Here is a 22814-nt window from a genome sequence, read left to right on the forward strand (position 1 = left end):
TGACTTGCCATTTAGAGGCACCTAACTTTTCCCACTGATTATTTACAGAGCCTTGTTTCTTTGAATGCTCTTGGTACCAGACATCTGCTAATTTTTAGTCGGGGCTAAGCCTGATGTGGAAGCACATGAAAGACCAATCTGGATATCTGGATTTTACCTCACAGGACCTAACAGACTGGGAAACATCCTCACTTTAATCCTGGTTTTGTGGGGATTATTTTGTGGTTTTGGGTAAATTAGTTAATATCTTTGGGCTAGATTTTCAGATGTGTCCTGGGCCAGGTTTCCAAAAGAAATCAGCTCTCCCTTCAGTCCAAGAGCAGAAGCTGAGCTTTTTTGGAAATCAAGGCCCATCTGAGGATGTTCAGCTCTTGAAATCTTTCCTGGGGTGTCTGCTGTCTCATATATAAAGAGCCACATGATATTCCTTAGTTGCCTCACATCTGGTGTAAAGGACCTACTAATTAGGTCCTTCACATTACTCTGAAGATGTTAAGTCACATGTTAAGTGCAAACTATTATTAATTTCTAGGGTTCTGTGTAGTTTTCTTTAATGTATAACACAGTATTTCAAATAACACAAAACAGAGAAAATATGAATATACTAATGACTGTGTTTCATATTATTTTGGGTTATCCACCCTTAAAGAGAGTCTTACCTTGTGGCAGAAGAACATCAATCAACCACTGCTCACTGTGATCCCTAAAAATATGCAAATATATCATTAATTCCTTTTTTATTTACTTTTGAGCAAATGAAATAGTGATCTAAATGACTGTGATGGGCAGCTCTGTGTTATTCTAAAATAGATTTTCTTTAAACAACACAAGAAATAGCAGGCTGCTTTCAATCAACTGTTTTTCTTTTGACTTATTTATTAAACATTACTGTTGTGCTGATGTCAGTCCACCATGTGCTTGCCTTTCAAATATTACTTTGAATGTGTTAATTTAGCAAATGAATATGCAGTATGTTCTCTTTGCCCTAAGACCAAAAAATGATAATGAAGAGTGTTCGATAAGCATGGAGAAAAAAACCCAAAAGTACCTGCACCATATTCTGTATATCTATTCAGAAGCCAGGGCTTCTATTAAATCTAATTACTTTCCCTAGCAGCTTTGAATTAAGGATGACTTCAAAACCAAGGTGGCTTCTGTGAAATTTAATTGCTTTCTCTTGCAGCTGGCATGATGCAGAAGTGTCTGTTAAATAAGGGCCAAAAATAAATATGTGCATCTTCTGAACTAAGCTAACGTCATTCATTTGTGCTAATGATTGGAAGATCCCTTGAGAACTGGTAGATTTTGTAAATTAATGAGCTTCCAAACAAGTAATTTAAAAAAGGGAGGATAACTCATTTCAGGATGTACTTCTTTCATGTATTTGACAAATCTGGGTGAGCCATAATTTACTAGAGAATATTTTGCATAAAAGTAATGATGTCTCAGTAAGAGTGGACCTTATATCTTGCTTTTAATGCCAGTAAGAAGTGGAAACAAATGCTGTTTCTTGTACAAAAGGATTAGTGGGGTTCCACAACTGGAAGCAATTCATCCCATAATATCAAATCATTTACAAATCTTACCTTCAGGACTCACTACTGTGCCAACTCAAAATAAATATTCTCCACTTGAAATCAGAGCTGACACTTATTCAGAGATGGCATCTTACCCCCAATTGGTTCCAATGACTTCAAAAGGATTGTTTGTGGAAGGGTCACGAGTAACAGAAGGGAGGGTTTTATAATCCAATGCTGTATATTCATTCCATGTAGCTGTTTTTAACTGACTAGTTAGGATCTGCTTTCAGTTTACCCACCCTGCAATCCTCTGGCTGCATTCTTCACAAAGGTACAGTGGGGGAGGTTTATCACCCAAAGCCACAGACAAGGAAGGGTCAATACACATCTGAAACACATAGAAAGACAAAAGGGAGTCAATTCTCCATGATCATGCTCTGTTTCATAACAACACAAGGTATCTGTGATGCTATAGCAGGAGTGGCCACCCTGCAGCACACATTCCACAGGTGGAACAGGCAGCCCAGATAGGCCAGGGAGCAGAAGGCAGAGCAGCAGATCAAGCAGGGGAAGGGATCAGAGTGGCACTCAGGGTGGGTGATGTGCTTTATCTGTAGCAGGTCTGCCAAAAGGGTTGGGTTCCTCCTGTACTACAGGGTATTATGTACTCTCAACACGCTTTGACTTCAGTGATTATTGAGGGCATTAGTCATCTTGCAGCAAGCACTCAGCACTGATCAATATTAGGCCCCAAATGACTAGCAAGGAGAGTCACAAAACAGCCAGCACAAGGACAGTGAGATGTCCACTTCCTGAGTTCTCACTGTGACTGGGTCCATGGGAGTGATCTACACTCAGTAACACAGGCATGTTTTACCTTACATTACTATTGCTAAGCACACAGTTGTTACATGCCATAGGTTTTTTTTCCCTAAGACATGGGTTTACATACAGGAGAATTTGCCCCAGTATTTTAGGTCAAGGTCATGTAAAATTCTGGACCTCAGCGGTGTCTGTTGTAACATATCCATACATTCCTTGTATCTTCCTTCCGATCATCAGAGTTGTTAACTATACGTATAAAATAAGCATGGTAACAGAGATAGAGCCAACGACCTTCATCTCCCAACATGCAGTTTTCTCCTCAGCTAAAAGAGAAACCCCATTGTCTTGCACCAGAGGCAAAGCTTGTGGATTAGCCACTAGAGGGAGATCTGACCACACACACTTGAGCAAATGCATAATTAAGGTCTGTAATTAGAAATAGGACTATAGTATGGAGACACTGTAATGTCTCATCTGAGCATTAACTGATTACATTTAAATAGTTTCTTAGTCTTTCCAAGCACTTCATCTTATTTCCCCTGAGACAAATGTTTTATTTTTCCTTAGATGTTAATCTCATCTCTATGCATGTGTTTAAGGGTGTGTCTATACGCCTCACTCACTGTGCTAGGTAGCACCTGGAGCAATGCCAGTCTGCTCCACACAGACTACAACCCAAACAGAAACAGCAGAGCTGTATTTGCATGGGTCAGCACCTGGTCTAATTAGCTCTGCAGAGCAACTAAGCCAATTCTCAGCACTGAAATAAGCAGGGTCCTGTTCCTGGGCACATGGAGAAGCACAAGCAGTTCCAGCCCAGCGCTGACAGGTATAGTATGAGGGGAAGAACAGGCCTCGATTCTCCATATCAACAGTTCGGCAACAGAAATTTCCAGAACCTCTGCTCTCCTCACTGAGTGGCCAGAGCCTGAATTTGGTGAGTTTCAAGATATAAAATGATCCTTGCTTGTTCCCTTTCTCTGGGGATGGACAGTGATAATTGGGGATGATTAGCAAGGTTTTGAGTAGGAGCATGGTATGCTGGACGGGGAATATTGTTAGGAGCTACAAAGTCCAGTGTGAACATCTTTTTCCATTAGAGGCTGCTAGAATACTTTGCCAAGAAGGAAGATCTATTAACTGTCTTTTTTATTAATTTAATTGTTTTAATATCTGTACAACAGTTGGGTCGAATAGTTCTTCAGTAGACATTGGGCATCAGCCTAAGATTCAGGAGAACCATGACTGCTGGCTGCTGCATGGGGCTGGGATTTCCTCCCTGACTCTCGCCCCTGTTGCAACGTGTCAGAGATTTTTTTTTAAGCCTGGGAGACACTGGGTGTTGGCTGCAGCTGAGGCTGGGGATTTTGCCATGAGTGCGCTACTGCTCCTGCTGAGACTTAAAACTGGAGGTTCCTCTCTCAAGGTTCTTTCCCCTCTGCTCACGGTCACACTGATTGCCATATTTGGGGTCAGGAAGGAATTTTACACCATAAACAAGCTAGTTTTTCCCTTCCTCTGTAGCAGGGAGTGTGGCCCTCTTCTTGGGATCTCCTGAGCTTATAGTAACAACATTTACAGCAGCAGGACATCGGCTGTTGTGCCTGACCTGTGGCAGGTTAGGGTGTTATGTCTTGTGCCAGGCTTGACTGTGTAGTTTTGCTAAGAGGTTAGACAATGGATTTGTATAGGATGGTTTGGATAGGGATAATCCTGCTTCAGGCAGGGGGTTGGACTAGACGACATATGGAGGTCCCTTCCAGTCCTACTTCTCTATGATTGTATCATTTAACAGGAGTTAGGGTAGACTATCAAAGAGATGGGTAATTGCCAGAAACTCCTGTACCAAGTTCAGGCACTGGTTATATAAAAGCACTACTTACTAACATTCACACGGGATAGGAGGCAAAATGTGGTCCTAGCTTCCACCACTTGGCTTACAAGCCCTCAAGTGGGCAAAGCTAGATTCATAGATCGTAAGACTTCATGGATTGTAAGGGGCTAGAAGGGACCTTGCAAGATCATTGGGTCCAGCCCCCTGCACTAGACAGGAAGAGAACTGGAGTCAAGTGACCCCAGCAAGGTGGCCATCCAGTTTCCTCTTGAAGATTTCCAGGGTAGATGATTGCACCACCTCTGGAGGGAGTTTACTCCACAGTCTGGACACCCTGACTGTGAAGAAGTTTTTCCTAGTGTTAAGACTAAAACAGTCTTCCAGGAGTTTGTGGCCATACTCCTGGTTTTTCCCAAGGGTGCCCTGATGAACAGTTGTTCGCCAAGCCCTTGATGTTTTCCCCTGATGTAGTGGTAAGCAGCTACCAAGTCCCTTCTGAGCCTTCTCTTTTTTAGGCTGAAGAGGCCCAAGTCCCTCAGCTTTTCCTATATGGCTTGCCTTGCAAGTTTCTGATCATATGGGTGGCTCTTCTCTGGACTCTCTCAAGCTTTTCTGCACCCTTGTTGAAATGCAGTGCCCAGAACTGGACACAGTACTCCAGCTGTGGTCTCACCGGTGCTGAGTAAAGCGAAAGAATCACTTCCTTGGTTTTGTTTGAGATGCATCGGTTGATGCATGCCAGAGTATTGTTTGCCCTGCTGGCAACAGCATCGCACTGACAGCTCATGTTCATACTATGGTCTATTATTACCACTAGGTCCCTTTCAGTCATGACACTAGTCAGTTTGGTGCCACTGAGCCTGTAAGTATGTTGGGGTTTGTTCATCCCCAGATGGAGCACTTTACACTTCTCAATGTTGAACTTCATCTGGTTCTGATCTGCCCAACTTGCCAGCCTGTCTAGGTTTGCCTGTATCTGCAGCCTGTTGTCAAGTGTGACCATGCTCCCCCATAACTAGGTGTCATCTGCGAACCTAGCCAGTGAGCTCTTCACCCCCACATCCAAATCATTGCTAATCATTGATATTGAAAAGCACTGGACCAAGCACGGACCCCTGTGGGACACCACTGGCCACTTCTTGCCACTAGGGCCTTGTGGAAATGACAGTACCTTTACGGCTGGTTTGTTAATAGCATTATGGCATTCAATGTGCTGGCAGTGGATGGGATTCCATGCTGCAAGACCAAAACACAATTGATTAACAAACAAACAAATGATGTTCACATCTATTATTTAAGTTAGTGCCTAAAGGCTCCAACCAGAATTGGGGCCCTACTATACTAAGTGCTGTACAAGCAAAAAGGAAGACACAACCTTTTCCCTAAGAAGCATCAGCAGCATGATCAACACTATATGATGATGCAGGGATACTGGTTTTCTCTGATTTTAAAAAATCCCCAATTTTCAGTTAAAAAAGTAACCCCAAATCCACATTTTTCCATGATTTAAATGACATGCCTATATATATATATTAGTGGTGTTTCATTTAAATCATGGAAAAATGTGGATTTGGGGTTACTTTTTTAACTGAAAATTGGGGATTTTTTTTAAATCAGAGAAAATCAAGATCCCTGAAGATATATATATATGGAAGGAGTAAGACACACTCATCCCAAGACTGTTCACCCCTTCACTTGATTCCCACCCCAGAAGAGAACTGCAGAAAAGGATGAGACTTCTGTCTGTAAAACACATGGTAAATCACATTTGTTTCCTGAGATTAGCCTAAGTGAGCTGCATAATTTAAAATATAATAATGTAGTGAACTAAACTCATAGGCTATTATATACATAGACTAGCAATCAACACCATGGGCTATTATACACATAGACTAGCAGTATGCACGCCAGAATTATGCAAAATCAATAATAACCTGACACAAATAAAATGGACGGGACTATGTAAAGGGAGGGGCAATATGCTAATGCCAGAGATGAGGTCAAGTGGGACGGTTTGGAGCCAGCCACAAGTTCCAATTTCAAATGCCCCAACATCAACATTGTAATCTTGTTGCAAAGAAGACAAATCTCTTTCTGGCACACACTAACAGGAGTATCCATGTGTAAGACAGGGGACATGATCTGTTTGTTCTGATCAGTGCTAGTGAAGCCTCAGTTGAAATCCTATGTCTAGTTTTGGGCAGCACACTTTATAAAAGAAGTGAGAGTGGCCAGAGGAGAGCCTCAACAATGTTAAGAATCTTAGAAAGCATAACCTCTGAAGAAAACATAGAGGAATTGGGTTTGTTTTATGAGTTTGGATTTATACAGTTATGTACTTACCTGTGTACTGCAGTCCTCTGTACTCACTTATTGCCCCAGGTGGTTTTAAGTTGGGCCAGTAGTGGAATAGCATTTGTACAGCTGGAGGTTTTACTTGGGAAGGGCCATAGGCTATAACATACAGCAAATCCTAAGGAAAGACATGTGCAATCTGATTAGAGTTATTTCATAACAGTATACATGTTGAAAATGTACATACATATATTAAAATGCCCAAATTGTATTATCTGTCTATCATTAGCTGTCAACTCACAAGGGTAGATTATATAGGAAACTTTACTGGTGTGTATATAAAGCACTTTAGAGCTTTGATCCCAGCTGGGACCCAGGGTACCACCACCCCTCATATAATATATACAACATAAAAATTAAGCCTTCTGTCTAGATAGGGAGTGAAAAGATGGCATTTGAACCAACACTACATCCAGATTCGGTTCAACCCAAGAACACACAAAAACTGTCCTCATTAAAGCTCAGTCCAATATAAACTGATAAAATCACTGGTCCTTGTGACATTTCTGCTAACTTGGGCCACATTCAGACAGAATTCAGGAACCATGCCCCAATCTCTAAGGATGAATCTGTATCAATAAATTCAGACTTGAGCACCAGAATTGACTATCAGCATCTCTCCTTCTGGCATCCTGGCTTACAGTAACTCCCATTTTCAAACCACCTACTTTTCATTACTGTATAAACAAAACTGTTCCTGCAAAGCACATTTGATCACGAACTTACTTTCCATACTTCTTGCTTATGTTTCATGAGGCATTCCAGTAACTGGCAGTGATACACTGAGAGAGAAAAGACAGGACAGATATGACACTGAAATGGAAGCTCGAGGCAAAGAAATGGCTTGTGTTGCACTGAGCTAATTGGGTTTTACTTTCCCTGTAAATTCAATATTTTACATTATATTTAATTGGTTTTTAAAAAGCGATTTATGTGCTAATAGATCATTACTCTGGAATCAGAAAGGAGAAACAACAATCAGATAAGATTATCTATAAGATTATCTAACAACAAGATAAGAATACCAGCTGTTTGCTGAAGAATATAGGTAAATGTTCAGAATTACTAGTAAAACAAATATTGGGTCTCACACTTTGCACAGAGATGGAGGATTTCCATTTGCCTATGTCTGAATTTGGGACTATCTATCAGTTTACACAGCATTATGTAAATATTCAGGGCCAAGTTCACCTCTCCAATAACTGTACTGTGATTAGAGCAGGAAAATGGGAATCAACAGCAAAATATTTCACACAAGATTCCAATTCATATGTGATTTCTGGTGGAGGGGTTTTAAGTAGTCGCCTACTTTTACGCAACATTCATTACTTTCCCTTTGCTCATGCTGGATGGGTGTTTTTCAGAATCTAAACAACTAAGGACATAAACAGAATGGGAAATAGGTGTGTATATGAAGACAGTCAACAACCCTGGGTCAAATGTCTTCACTTGATAGTCATGTGACCTTACTGACTTCACTGGAGTTGCTCCAATGTAAGAAAAAATGGAGTTTGCTGTTGGATACTTAAATACAATTAAATTGAGCATAGCTAGTTTCTGGGTCTGTAAAAAATGGCGTCAGTGTGACTTCAATAGTACAGGCATCAGTATAGGAGACAATAAAACAATGTCCATCTTATATTTGATTATGACATTAGTGGACGTATCTATACATGCACTTTACTGTGGAGTAGACTAATTAGCTTTGGAGTAAAGCATCACCATCTACATGTGTGACACTATTCAGCCACAGTAAACTAATTAACTCCACTGTAGGCTAGTACTGTCTAGGACAAGTACTAGCCTACAGTGGAGTAGTTATGTGCAGTGAAATGCACATGTAGACAGTGACACGGCTGACTGGGGCATGAGGGTGCTACTGTGTGAGGGCTGCCTGCTGGCTACCTCCCCACTGAAGCACTAGCCAGCCCCTCTGCAGCACATTTTGCTGGGGCAGAGCAGCCCTGGGCTAGCAGGCTGGGCCCCAGGGCCCCATGCCAGCTGGGGCTGCTCTGCCCCAGCTCAGTGTGCTGCGGTCTCAAGTGCACATACAAACGCTGTGCCCAGGAGCAATAAACTCCAGCACGAATTTCACTGGAGTTTATATCTCCATTCTAATTGCATGTGTAGTTGCAACCAGTGTGTACTAACTGTTACTAAATACTGATATTGTAAATCCATTCCTAGCTTAACAGCCATTTCCTGATAAGCAGGACTAGTTTAACAGCTACGTTGTGCTCCAGTCCTGCTTTTGTGTCTCTATCCTTTATCTGCATAATGACTATTCATGAGCACTAGGCTAAGAACTGCCAGTTTTATCCAAAAGAACTATTTTTAATCCCTTTTTAAGCTTATATCCCATCGTCTGTACTTTCAGGTGGCTGGGTTTGACATAATATTTTATGACTCATACTTTGAGAGAGAGAGAGTTACAAATAATGGGCCACAATTATCCGTACCAGGGTTTGTTGTGTACTGCATAGCAATCATTAGCATTGAAGATGCAGATAGATTGACATGAGCAGGTACTCCTTCTCTCTTTGAGGATCCCACTTCAAAGAAAGCAAAAAACATTTCTTAGTGTCTATTAAGGAAAATAAGACAGTAACTTCACATGATTTAGCTTCTGACTAGTGCAAACAAAATTCATTGGGATACATGTATGTTTTTTAAAATGAAGAATTAGGATTCAGAATGACCTTGATAACCTGAAATAATGGTCAAAAACTAATTAATTAGGCTTTTGCACTTGTTCTGCACTTCGGATGAGATAATCAAATGCACAGGAACAAACTGGGGAATAACTGCCTAGGCTGCAGTACTGCAGAAAAGGATTTGGAGATTCCACTGGACCATAAGCTGAATATAAGTCAACATTTGAGTCAATATTTTGCAATATTCTTAGTACAAAAAAGGCCAATAACACAGCAGGTTGTATTCACAGGACTGTGACTTGCAAGCCAAGGGAAGTAATTCTTCTGCTCTGTTCAGCACTGGTGAAGCCTCACCTGAAGTACTGTGTTCAATTTGAGACACCACACTTCAAAAAAGAGCAGACAAACTTGAAGAGTCCAGCAGACAACAACAAATATGACTAGATGTCTAGGAAATATGACACACAGAGAAAGGTGAAAAGAAGTGAGATTATATAGTCTCAAAACAAGGAACTGGATTTGATCAAAGTCTTCAAACACCTGGAGTATGGTTATAAAGAGGATGGGAAATGGGAAGGCTGCTGTGGAGGCCTGGATGGAATTGATGAAGTATGTTGGTTATTGGTCTATATTAGATTGCTCTCTCAGGTACTAGCATCATGAATTTAAACACTGATTTCAGACCAAAACTCCCATTCCTCACTAGTATGTAGAACTGTGCCAGGACACTGATCTCAACTGTATTTTAAAACACTGGAAACTAGGAATTTAATCCTAATAGGCAAAGCCTAACTGGACCAGGCAAAAGTTCAAGCTGCTCTGGTTTGTCTACACCAGTGATTCTCAACCAGGGTGATGCCAGATCCTTTGAAGGGTGGTATGCTGGAACAGCCAGAGGAAAATCATAACTTCAAGGGAAGATGTGAGGAGATAAGCAGATAAGATAAGCAGATAAACACCGACTCAGGCTTGTCCCTGACTGAAAGAGCCCCTGCCCCCACTTCCCAGCAAGGCCATAAGCAGTGTAATATATTAATTAGTTTTTGAAGTTGAGTGCCACTCAACTCATAAAAGTTATGGAGGGGTTCTCAAGTCCAGTGAGGGGTGCCTCGAGACCAAAGAGGTTGAGAACCACTGATCTAACCACTGCTGAGAAAGTGGTTATCAGTATTCTGGGAAAGGTCTGTTGTGAAAGTCTTTTTTTGGTGTTAGGAGGTACTTAAGCCAGTGAAGGTCAATAGCAGAGAGACTGTGAAATAGTTCACAGCTCTACTATAGAGGTGCAGGCCCACAGACTGGAGAACTCACATAATAAATATAATTAAATCCCCTGAGTATACATGCCACAAGAGTATTACCTCCAATTTAATTACTGTTCCGCTGGAACTAGTATCTGCCAAGTCAGTTTCCTAATTAGGCACTGCTCAAACCAATCCCCAAATTATTGTAGCCCAATCTATTTGTGGGAACTTAGATTGCAAAGTACACACAGCAGCAGCAGTTCTGAATACAGGCTAGCATTTAGAATACAGTCTACACAGAGAAAGTAGCATGCAATATTAGGAACAAAATAGAAAGAGACATAGACAGTTTATACAGCAATTTAACCAAAGTTATTTGAAAAAAAGACAATGGGCCAAATATTGCTGTTAGTTTCACAGGTGTAATTTCAACTGAGGTCAATAGCTGATTGCACCCATTTAGTTAAATGGAGAATTTAACCAAATGCATTGTTTGCAGAACTGTTTCAGATAATTGAGAAAATGTAGCATTTGAAGAGTAGTCTATAAAAGGAGCTACATTAGATGCATTTTTAATAGATGACAAGATTGGGCACTAAAGGGCATAGTGAAAAATGTTCTTTTCTCCACAATGAAAATATTATATATTCATAAATAAAATAAAAAATACTTGTACTTCTATGGGACCTTCCATCCAAGAAGCCAAAAAAATCTTAGAAAACATTATTGATTTAAGCTTCATAATACACAACAATGGGAATATTACTGTACTCATTTTACAGCTATGGAAACTGAAAAATACAGACTTGCTTAAAATACCACCACAAAGATCTAACACAGCCTGGAATAGCAGAGGACAGACCTCCTGAGAATCTAGACCATACTTGTTTCCATATACCCCATAGTATAGAATCAAATGCATATGTAGTTTGTATCATTAAATAAAAGTCCATTGTGCAGAAAAGAGATGGGATCTCTTTCTGTTTCTGGTGTAAATTATTGTTACTATAGTCATTGATCCCCAAATCTATGAAACATGAAAAAAATACATAGAAAATTCACAAAAATTATTGAAAAGTCATCAAGCATTTATCGGGTATATAAATGAATGCTGGAGATATAGCTGGTCCTTTGGATGGTCCTTAGCCCTGCCTGTAAGTAGCTGGGCTTTATACAATAAAATACTTTAAAGGATAAACAGCCATCTGTCAGATTCATTCCTGGTGATTACAGTTAGAACAGATTTCACTGGCATGCAGGATTATTTAGTACAAGATAGATAGATAGATAGATAGATCCAAGTTCTGTCAATACTGTAATACTGACAGAAGTCATTCATGGGCATTCCAAGGCAAAATTTAGTCACAATGCAAACGTTAAACATACTGCCATCGAATCTACAATTTTAAACAACATATTGTACATTTGTTTAATTTTCTGGACTCCCACTCTTCCCAATTGGAGTTCTGTCATTGTGTATGTAGTATATTGCTTTAAGATGTTTAATTTCACCCTTTAAATGCAAAAGTAAAGCAATAGCACAGCATAAGTAAAGTCAAGAAAAATTCACTATATTTCCCCTGACAAAAATAGTCACATTGAATTATTTTTGCATGTGCAGCAAGTAGATTAACACCCATTACATTTCCATGGCAAATCAAATATGGATAATTATGATCCAATATTATTATGATAATCTAATCTTCTTTCTGAAATATAACATAATATGAACGAGTTCCACTTACATATAGCCATAGGCAGAAAGGATGTGCTGAGATATTCTATAATATCCTTGTGCAGAAATGGAGGAAAGGTGGCTAAAGTCGAAATCATTGTATAGGGCAAAGTACTCAAAATATCATCATTTAGGAAAGGAAGTAAACATGTGGTTGTGTAAAAAATTGACTGTCCAAGATCTGTCAAATAAAAGGAAATAAACTGAGCATCAGTATATTAGAATAAAAACACAAGGACATACTTCTCATGAACTTTATGAACTGTTTATAAAACTATCATAATAGCTTACATTTAAGTTATGCCAAACTGCCTTTGCAACATAATAGATGGAAAACACACAGGAACAACTTCACCCTCATTTTAAGGACATCTCTTCCAAGGTGGAAAGTTGCAGCTGTTTTAACATCAGACAGCAACAGCTTAAATGGAAGATGAACAGTATACCCAGTAAAACCAGCACATCAGTCTGGATGGAGGTGCGTATTTCGGGAGGGAGAATGTAATTATCAGAGTTAGAATGCGGTCAGTGCTTTGAACTGTTTTTATAAAAAGGATCTTTAAAGCCAGAGGAAATCAGAACCTCATATCTAAATATAAAGTCTTTCAATGGCTGAGATGCTGGTCTTACCCTGGCTCAGAGAGAAAAGTGCAACTGTATTTTTCACACAAAGTGGGATTAAACCACGGAACCTATTTTCCACATGAAGTCACTGAGGCCAAGAATTGCCAAGAATTAAAAAGGATTGGATATGTACTGGGGTATTCAGAGTATGCAGAATTGTTATAGTTAAATAAAACAAAATTGTTGAAAGGAAAATGTGACCTTGTACACCCAGGTGCAAGCCAATATCTAAGTACTAGAGATCAGAAGAAGACTTATGGAGGGGACATATTATCCCACAACCACCTCTGGTTGGTTGTTGCACATTTCTGAAACACTTGGTGCTGACAACTGTTAGAGAGAGAAGACTAGACTCGATGGACCTGAGGTTTGATCCAGTCTGAAGACTCCTGTGTATCCTAAACAGCAGCTGCTGCAACACATGGGTATTCACTGCTGATTTGTTACTGACTCACCCTATGACATTCAGCAAGTCACTTAGACAGCCTGTTCCCCATCTGTGAAATGGGGATAATTATACCCACCTTTGTAAAGCATTTGAAGTCTACAGATGAAAAATGCTATGTCATGTCTAACAGTTATCAGTGTATTCCACTGCAGTGCTCCTTACATGACCTCTATGCAAAGGTCATATCCTGCAGCATACGGCATTACTCTCCCTGGCAGTAGATGCTCAGCATCTTACACAGCCAGGCCCTAAATCCAACATGGCCCAGCTTATAAAATGTGACAGGATCAATGTACACAATTGCCTAGCTACAAGTATTACAGCACTGGGTTTTTTTTTCCCAAAAGGACTCTAAAATATTCTGGTACTGTACACGCCTTTAGAGCAGCTGGAGAAAGGAATAAATCACAAGTTTTATTGCAAAATTTAATTTATTGTATTTATATACATCATACCATTTCTTTCTACAACTGTGTTGGAATCGAAACATGAGACTCCATACAAAAATAATTCTAAATTCAAAAGGAAAATCTTTCTTGAAAAATTACATTTGCATTTTTTCGAGGACTTAGAAGCCTGGGGATGAGTATTCTCTGTCTCAGTGGAAAATTAATACTCACTGATATCATGGTGGATATAAGAAGACAGGAAAAACAGGGCTTCTGCTTTTTAGCAAGTATAACCACAGATTACAAAACTCCACACTGGGAGGAACTGACTAACTACAGCAATTAATAGCAACATGTCACTCAATCACAGAACTTTTGTGATGAATTGATTCAAAGCACTATACAAAAAATCCTTATAAACGTTCCAGGGACTTTTCAAACAACTCTGTAATACTGTTGAAATACCATTAAAATTTAGAAGCAAACCTACACAACATTTGATTCAGAGATGGGCCTGCACCATAACCCTGGATCTGAACATCTATGAATATTAGCAGGCTTGACACTTCAAGCAGAAAGCCAGATGCACTTTTTCAAATAGGCCTTTGAAGGGAATCAAGCTAAAATCCTTGATCTAACACTCCCGCCACCCCGCAACCAATTCAAATTCTATAACAAGTTAGGCCCATCTCTATTACTTTACTTACAGTCCATCCTAACACACACATCCTTGAACAGTAATAAGTTTCAAAATCCATATTTTACAAATAACCAGATCTACATTATATATACATTCCTTACCCTTTTAAGGGAATCAAAACAAAAACCTGAATCTACACATCTCAGCAGATTCAGGTTCTTAATCCAGGCTATTTTAAGCCCAATTCTATTACCTTATTTACCTACCCACTCAGCAATGCAAAACAATATATTTAAATGTACGATAAGGATTCAAAAACCTGCTTACCATGCTGACCATGTTGTAGCAAGGGAACTAGATCCAGTAGAGTCACCAGTGTCACGTAAAGTCCTTGATAGTCCAATGATGGGTAGTCTGATAACTGAGCATCACGACTTTGCTGGCCACGTTCAGAAGGAGCATCTCGCAGGACGCTGTAAAGGAGGGAGCGAGTAACAGTAGGGTTGATGGAACTGACCTGTGGTCTTAGAGATGGGGTGAGTGGGAATGGCACAGGAAAAAGACACATGGTCATGGGCACTGTCAAATTGGAGGCATCTTGATTCTCCTTCTTCCCTGTGCGGGACAAAATGCTGTTGGGGGGACAAAGAAAAAAAAGAGACAACAAAGACACAAAGAACAGCACATTACATTGAAATGACACTATAAAACAAATAATAAAACACCAGATACACTCCACATAAGATGCAATCTCTACCAATACCAGTGTGTTGGCAAATCTAGCAACCATTCACTTCCATGCTTCAAGAGAGTAAAATTAAAAATTGCCATTTATGGAAATTTCCATTGCATCTCATGTGTTATCTGGTTCATAAGGAGCAAAAATATAAAAATGCATGTTTCAGTGCCCTACCCATGTTTCACAATTAGGCAAAATTTGGGAATTCAGGTGCTTGCTATGAAAAAAATAGCTGTATCAAAATAGTTTGAGATTTTGTTTGGACAAGATTTTGGGAAATATTTTTCAGGAAGATCTTTTGAACCAAGTGACTGAGAACTTGTAAAAAATAGGTGTGGCACTTGCAGAAACATGTTTTAGCAAAGAATAAACATGTGTGTTTGTTAAGATAGTCTTAAAAATCACATGTTTATTGCATCAAAATAATGTCTGTATGTATTATATGATACTGTTTCATGACATTCCGTCAGTATCATTTGAGATAATGAAGTTTAAACAGGCACATGGATTTAGAAATAATATAATATTTCTAAAATGTTAACTAAACTACATTTGGAAAAGCTATAAAATAATATATAGTAGATGGTCTTTAGCATATGTTTGTGAGCTAATGATAATGGTTGTTTATGTGTGTTTTTAATTTTGCCCATGTGTGGGGAGGCACCATTTTCTTTTACGAATACAAACATTCTTTTGGTAAGAATTCACCTTCAAAATCTAAGGGCTAAGCAAGCAAGATCAGTTAGAGAACTGCACATCCAACAGCGTGTCATCATACATTCCTGTGGCTACTTACGGTATTATTCAACAAAACTCACTACAAACTAAAGGAGAGATCATTTAAAAAATAAAAAAGATTTAGGGGGAATCAAAATAGAGGGGAAAAATCAACAAGCTTGCTATATTTTTTATAATTGTTGTAAACTGGTTATTCTAATTTTTAAAAATAATAATTTTTTTTTTTTTAATAGAATACATTGCTGGTTAAGCAACAAAGCTGTATTTTGGATATGCAGACAATAGATATGTATTGTGTGGTTAGCTGGTAACCTTTTCATGTTCTTATAAAAGTATAATACACTTTTTAATATATTTAACCACATACCAACTGGTTTTATGTGTACTGTACCTGTAGGGGAGAGATTTCCAAGGGTTCTCACTATTTGACCTAATTTTACCCTCATTGAAGTCAGTGTTAAAACTTGTAAAATAGTGGTGTAATGTTAAACTCCATTGCCTTCAATAGAGCAGAGTCAGGTGAATGGTGAGCACTCTTGGAAATCCCATGCACCCAGCCTTACAAACATTGAAGCACACATGTGCCTTTACTCCTTTAGATGTCATTGCAATGGCTCACACAAAAAAAATTATACCTGTGCTTATGTGTTTGTAAGATAGGGCCTTTTTTATTTGCCACAGATAATGAATTTGTTTCAGTTACAGGTCTGTGCAGAGGTGGCTTCAGTCAGGCCTGTCTGACACTTAAAGTAAGCAGATATATAGATATAGATATAATCTATCCTACAAAAAAGTTAATGATTATTTTTCTTTTTTTATTGTGCCTTATAGGTCTGTCAAATTCTTTTGGTTTCTGTTACCCAATGTCCAGTGTAAGAAAAGTAATAATAAGACTGTCATGACAGTGTAATTGAAATCATATAAGTAAGTCTTCTACAATCTATGTTATTTTAAAAATGAATGATCAGAGTGCTGATTCCTGAGATTTTTCAATTTTTTTTTGTTTGCTTGACTTTCATATGCTAAATTTTGCTACTTCTGATTAGAGGTGTGAAGGTATTAAATTATATTCCAGTCTTATCTACCTACTGGGTCTACCAACTAGCCATCACTCCAGATGCTTCACTTCTCAATGCATCACTCCCCAAGGGCAATATTTCCATGAAGGATATTATACTATTAACAAATCCTTGTTTTGGAGTGTGCAAGACTGTAATGGTCATCATGCAGCTAAAGCCTTCCCTCTTCCATAATGCGGAGGTATGGCCCATGGACACTGCAGGCCCCAGCACACAATTCTGCATCTTATTTAAGGTGGTCTCCTACCGAACAGAGAGGAGACCTCACTAAACCTGCTCTAAGCTTATCGGAGAGGTGGGATATATATCTAAAAAATGAATAAATAAATAATAAAATCCCACTTCCAACCCCTCTCTTCTCTGGGGACCGGATCACTGCCTGACCCCAAGCTCTTTGATGGTACCGGTCAAAACTCGAGATCCAATACTACACCTGAACTTAGAAAATGTGGGTTCCAAGTTGAGATATGACCTTTGTACTTGGTTCCTTCCCTACTCAAAATGGAGCAGTGCATGCTAGGACCTTGAATGTCGGCAAGCCACACCTCCATACTGAATTTGCTCCACTGTATGCAAATGAGCTACCAAGGCATCTCTCAGGGTACATATACAAAGTAGTGTGTGGCAAAGAGATACACAAGCTAGCTCTAACCAAGTACCTAGTACCAGGTACCAGAAGACATCTAGCCATGGTAGCACAAGGGCCCACGCAAACTGAGAAGCAGGGAAAATTATACTGTTCAGAGTTATGCACATTTCACTTGCTTCCTGTACCCAAATGAGCTCATTTGGATTTGGCTTAGATATCTCTACGGTATACTGCAGTGCAAAGTATAGACATAGATTGCCATGTAGCTGGTCAAAGTTTGAGCACCCGTTATGCAAAACTATTCTCCAAATTACTACCTTCTGGAAGTGGTTTCTGTAGAAATAATGCAAGAGAAATTGTCTCTCTCCACTCACAGAAAGACAGTTAAAAGATCTTGTGTGTTAATAACTATTATGTAAGTAAAGCATTTTGTCTATAATTAAGAAATATGTAAGGGGAGTTTTCTCCAAGAAAACAACAAAGAAGCAGGTGTTCTATTAGATGTTTATTAAATTCTAGGTTAATCTTCAAGTGAGGGAAAAAAGGCTGGAAATGAGCAATGCATGAAACTTAAATTCATGCTGTAATGTAAAGAAATGCTTCTGCTCAAAGACAAAATTAAGGAAGAGCTAAATGAATCAATGTCTTATGCATTGTGTATGGTGATTTTATGTGATGTTTATTCATAAAAAGTAAATTCCTCATTTTTTTCAACCATAACCACTTCTGCAGCCCCCCACCCTTGAGCTCATGACATATTCCAGCTCTGTGCAACTTGATGGACCAAGTTCATCACTGGTGTAACTAAACTAAAGCCAGTGGATGTGCCAGATACAAACATGACCCAAAACAGTAGGTCTTATCCACTCAGAAGAACAAACTCAGTTGGCTTATAGCACAAAAGAGAAACTGTATTGCTAAAAAGGGTACAATGGACTGAAAAAGCTACATCTGCAGAGGCCTAGTGTCCTAAATTAGGGTTCATTTGATTGTGTAACTGTCCCCTACAAAGCAACAATGAAAATGCATTACCCAATCAAATGTTTATCTTTGCCATTCATGAGCTGCCAAGAGAATACCGACTAAGAATACCCACTCAGAGATCTGGAAAGTGTTCCAAACCATTTTGCCAAAAAATGGTAATCTTATCAAAACTGGCAGTTCGAGGACCTGATCTAAAGTCCCTGGTGGCCAGGCAGGTTTTCCCATTCCCAATTAGTATTCCCTTAGCAGCCCAGTTTCCTTGTATTCTCTTCCTGTTCATAACTCAATGGCTTTATACCATTGACAGCTAGACTGCATGTCAGCGTCCTAATGGAAGAGGTGGAAAGAAGGATTAGGATGAACAGGGCTGGATTAACCCTTTAGTGGGCCCTAGGCAAACAAACTCGTGGGTCCCCACTTTTTTCACTAAATAATTATAATATGTAAAATAAGCACAACTGTGCCCCTTCTTCACATAGGGCCCTAGGCATATGCCTAATTTGCCAAAGTGTTAATCCAGCTCTGGGGATGAAAGATGTATAAAGAAAATTTTGAACAAGATCCTGAGCAAACCAGGCTCTTGAAGTGTTGTTCATTTGGGGTCAGCCTACTTGTAATCCCAAAATGGGACCTGACTACACAAGCTAAGAGCTCCCTTCTTTCTGCCTGCCACCCTAAATGTAGGTAAGGTTTTTTACCTTTCTCCTCTTTCAGTCTGAACCTGTTTATGCAGTTATGGTGGGCTCATACTACAGGCCTCAAAATCATCCTTTTTTCAAACACCTCAAATGTCAAGGAGCTCTGGATTAGCCTGCTGTAAGGACACCGGCTATTTATGAAATCTGAACCTGCATCCAGGTTTGGATTTCTGATGTGACCTAACTTTGAAAATGTTCAAGATTCTGATTGGCCCATTTTAAAGGAAGAAGCTACTTGTGAAAATTACATCTAGATTGATGTATTAGCTGCCAGCTTAACTCCTATACAAGTCAGGGTGTTTAGTTTTGGGGTTTTGGTTTAGTCCAGTCTCTAGCATGGAATATTAAGAGGCTACGTGCAATTGTTACCTGGTGGAGTAACTGTGTATACTTCTGAGTCCTGCTTTTATAACCTATTAAGCTGAAGCAGTTTCATTCACCCTAGAAACCTGCGTGTTCATCAAGCGTGAGGAATTTCCTATCAATATTGCCTTCTGACCGAATTCTGAGACCCGGGTCAGGCAACACAGAAGGAAAATGTTTGTGCCTTTTCTTGGCTGTAAATTCCAATTCCATGGCTGTCAGTACACACAAGAATTGTCCTGAGCAACAGTATTGGGCAAGTCAGTATTTAAAGTCAAAATGGGGAACATATGCTTAGACTCAAAAACAACGTGTAAGGCTACACAGCTTGGGAAGACATGAATCTTAGCTAAAGGCTGTTTGGTTGCACAAAGCCCTGGATAAAGTTCTTGAATATGTATTTTGCTTGTTGTTTGAACAAACAAAAATTGGCTGATGTGGAATTACTTCCACATTTCCTACCTAGTCTCAATGCCCTTTAAATATCTTTTGTTTTTACTCTGGAGTTGAATGTTCAGTTAATGATTGAGCTTCATTCCATTCATCGGTCTTAAAAGGACCCTGTAAGCATATACATGTTTGTTATCACTCTAAAATGCTCAGTGAGTTAAATAAATTCCATGCTGAGTAAATGAATCTGTTCTTGCAAAAGAGGAACCTGAAGTGTAAACAGAGCTCCTGAAAGGTTGCAGCCAGCAAGGACTCTGCTGATAAGAAGCACACCTACATATGTATTTCCCTCTTAAGGTAGAAATAAACACTAGACTGTTGTTGAATGTCCTGGCCTCTGAATGTACTAAGTGAACTAAGCATTCAGATTTAATTGCTTGCTTGTTAAAACCAACCAAAAATATCTTTTCTGTTGATATTTCCCCTCTCCAAAATAATATAAATGGCCACATTTTCAAATCAGCCACTGAAACTGTGGGCAATTTTTAAGGTGCATATTTTTGCAGGTGTAAATTAAGTGCTGTTGTTATACAAACAAATTTAGCTTTAACTCACAAATACAAGTTTCTGGGCTTGACATATTTTGTCAGATAAGACACAGGAACAAAAACTACACCTGCAATATAAGAAGCCACCTTAAGGCCACTGAAAATTTAGGCCAATGAATCCAGTAAGTTAAATTGTGGGAAAACTGGAATACAAAACACGTTCCTCTTGTAATCCCATGCCTCATAAGATTCTGCATAGTATGTTGGAAGGTAGCATTGTCCACCTAAACCTTTTCTCTAATTTACACATTGAATTTATTAATGTATATATATTACAACTAGAGAGTGGGACCAAATCAAACCCCCTGCTTAGAACAACCCTGATCTGTTGGCTTCATTCAGATCCAGATCCAGACTTTATCCTCATCCCTATAATGGGCTGAACCAAAATCCAGACTTGAAAGCCCTATGGATTATGGGGCACCTAAAACCCTCATTCTGCTGCTCTGGGTCATCCCTCTACGTCAGGGGTGGCCAACCGGTGGCTCTGGAGCCACATGAGACTCTTCAGAAGTTAATATGCATCTCCTTGAATCTTTCCACAAGCACACGGTGACCAGCTTCCATAGCCATTACGTCACATCATTACATATTACTGTGGCTCTTTGGCAATGTACACTGCTAAATTCTGGCTCCTTCTCAGGCTCAGGTTGGCCACCCCTGCTCTAGGTCCCTAAAGCATTAGAACGATCAGGGAGGTCACAGTCATGAACTTGCGAAATGCTATCCATAATAACCTCCTCTACTCCTGGGTTTTGCACATGTGTACACTTAGCTAAACCTAGAGGAGGGCCAAGCAAATATATAATCAACCAAGTTTTGTTTTAGAATCAGCCACTCAGTAAGCAGCTCAACTGGGCAAATTGGGCAACAGCCACTGAAGATATTTGTTTACACCATAGTTTTCTATCAAATTGAGCTCTGACTCATTCTGGTTGAACATTGATCCATTAGATCCATTAACCAAGAAGAAATCAGTAAGTATCCCTAATAATTCTTTTTTTCTTTGAGAACATAAGTTAAAACTTACCTTAATAAGGTCTGAGAAAAGTATTTCAGAGTATTTGCAATGTCAGTTCCTGAGGGTACAGGATAAATGTTGTGAAGAACACGGTTATGATATTCCTGTAGGTAGCGGATCTTGGAAGCAACTAGATGAAGTAAATAACAAAAACACAGAAACTTCAAATTAGCTTAATTCAGGTTATCAGGAAATCAGAGCAGTTTTCTACCATTATTGGGTTGTTAAAATCCAGCAACCAAGCTATAACTAACAGGCAAGTCTCTACAGTCTTTACATTTTGGCTATACTCCAATATCAGAAGGGAAAAAAGGAAAACAGGAAATGCAGTGAATACTTTTCTAACCTGTTTTAGATCTACTTTGTGTTAACTAGTCAAAAAAATATGTTGCAATTCTCCAGAGTCTTCAAAGATTTTTAGGTTTATTTGTAAGTAATGATTCATTAGGTCACACATCACCCACATGAGGTGGACAAGTATGACTACAGTCAATTTACAGACTTATAACCTACGGCAAACACAGCTAAGTAATTTGCTCTAGGCCATGCACTTAAGCAGTGGTGTGAGTGGATGTGTAGGTTTCTTTACTTCCATACCAGGAAGCCTTATAAGGGGATCAGGAAAGGTTCAGAGCAAAAGCATTTTGTAACTTCACAAGTAATCATGTTTTTCCTTATTCTAATTAAGTTCCTTGTTCAGTATCAAAAGAAAGTAACTCCATCTGTGATTGTTTACCATTAGGACATGATGACAATAGAACAGGCTGGGAATTGTGTCATGTTACAATAATGTTAAAGTCAAGCATTTAAGTGAGAGTTACAAATCGAGCATTTAAGTAAGAGTTAATATTGAACCCTTAATTTAACCCCTTTGCCTGTATGCATAGTGGCACAATCTTTCACGATGTGATGATGTGCTGCTACTTCCACATGACTCCCACATCACAGTTTGCCAGATGCATAGTGCCCCCTGAATGAGCAGCAGTTAAATCTTTTGTCTTATCCTAACAGATCAGTGTGTGGCCTTGCGCATTAATGGTGCCACATGATTCAAACCCATTATGAAAAGAAGATCAGTAATTTCATCATTGGCTTTTCTATGCCTCTCCTCACCGTAGCATATGAGTACTCCACAAAGGTCCATTCACAAGAAGGGTCCTGCGGGCTAACCTAGTTTAGGCATACTAGTTTCTATAGTCAAAAACACATTAAAAAATGCAACTATCCAAGGGTCTTTGACTCCCCAGCCTGAATTACCAGGTACCTATTGACAAGTGGGTCAACAAGAGCCAATCTTCAGTATGAGCCCAGAGCAAGGCTAGAATTTACACTTCTGGATC

The 22814-nt window shown here is 39.3% G+C and overlaps 1 protein-coding gene across 2 annotated transcripts in view; it reads right to left on the reverse strand.

Moving 5' to 3' along the window:
• UNC79 (unc-79 homolog, NALCN channel complex subunit) overlaps positions 1 to 22814 on the reverse strand; it is a 180364-nt gene that overhangs the window by 152041 nt on the left and 5509 nt on the right. Inside the window, exons 2-10 of one of the 2 annotated variants that reach the window (XM_025206315.1) lie at positions 21484 to 21604; positions 14593 to 14897; positions 12175 to 12345; positions 8994 to 9086; positions 7261 to 7316; positions 6523 to 6652; positions 5351 to 5415; positions 1820 to 1908; positions 660 to 703 (exon numbers count right to left, since the gene is read on the reverse strand). In XM_025206315.1, coding sequence (XP_025062100.1) covers positions 660 to 703; positions 1820 to 1908; positions 5351 to 5415; positions 6523 to 6652; positions 7261 to 7316; positions 8994 to 9086; positions 12175 to 12345; positions 14593 to 14897; positions 21484 to 21604 — 1074 coding nt within the window. Of the gene's footprint in view, positions 1 to 659; positions 704 to 1819; positions 1909 to 5350; positions 5416 to 6522; positions 6653 to 7260; positions 7317 to 8993; positions 9087 to 12174; positions 12346 to 14592; positions 14898 to 21483; positions 21605 to 22814 lie in introns of those variants that run through there. The other variant, XM_006025493.2, reaches the window with a different exon arrangement.

This window comes from Alligator sinensis, unplaced genomic scaffold, assembly GCF_000455745.1.
Source record: "Alligator sinensis unplaced genomic scaffold, ASM45574v1 scaffold47_2, whole genome shotgun sequence".
NCBI classification, from domain to species: Eukaryota; Metazoa; Chordata; order Crocodylia; family Alligatoridae; genus Alligator; species Alligator sinensis.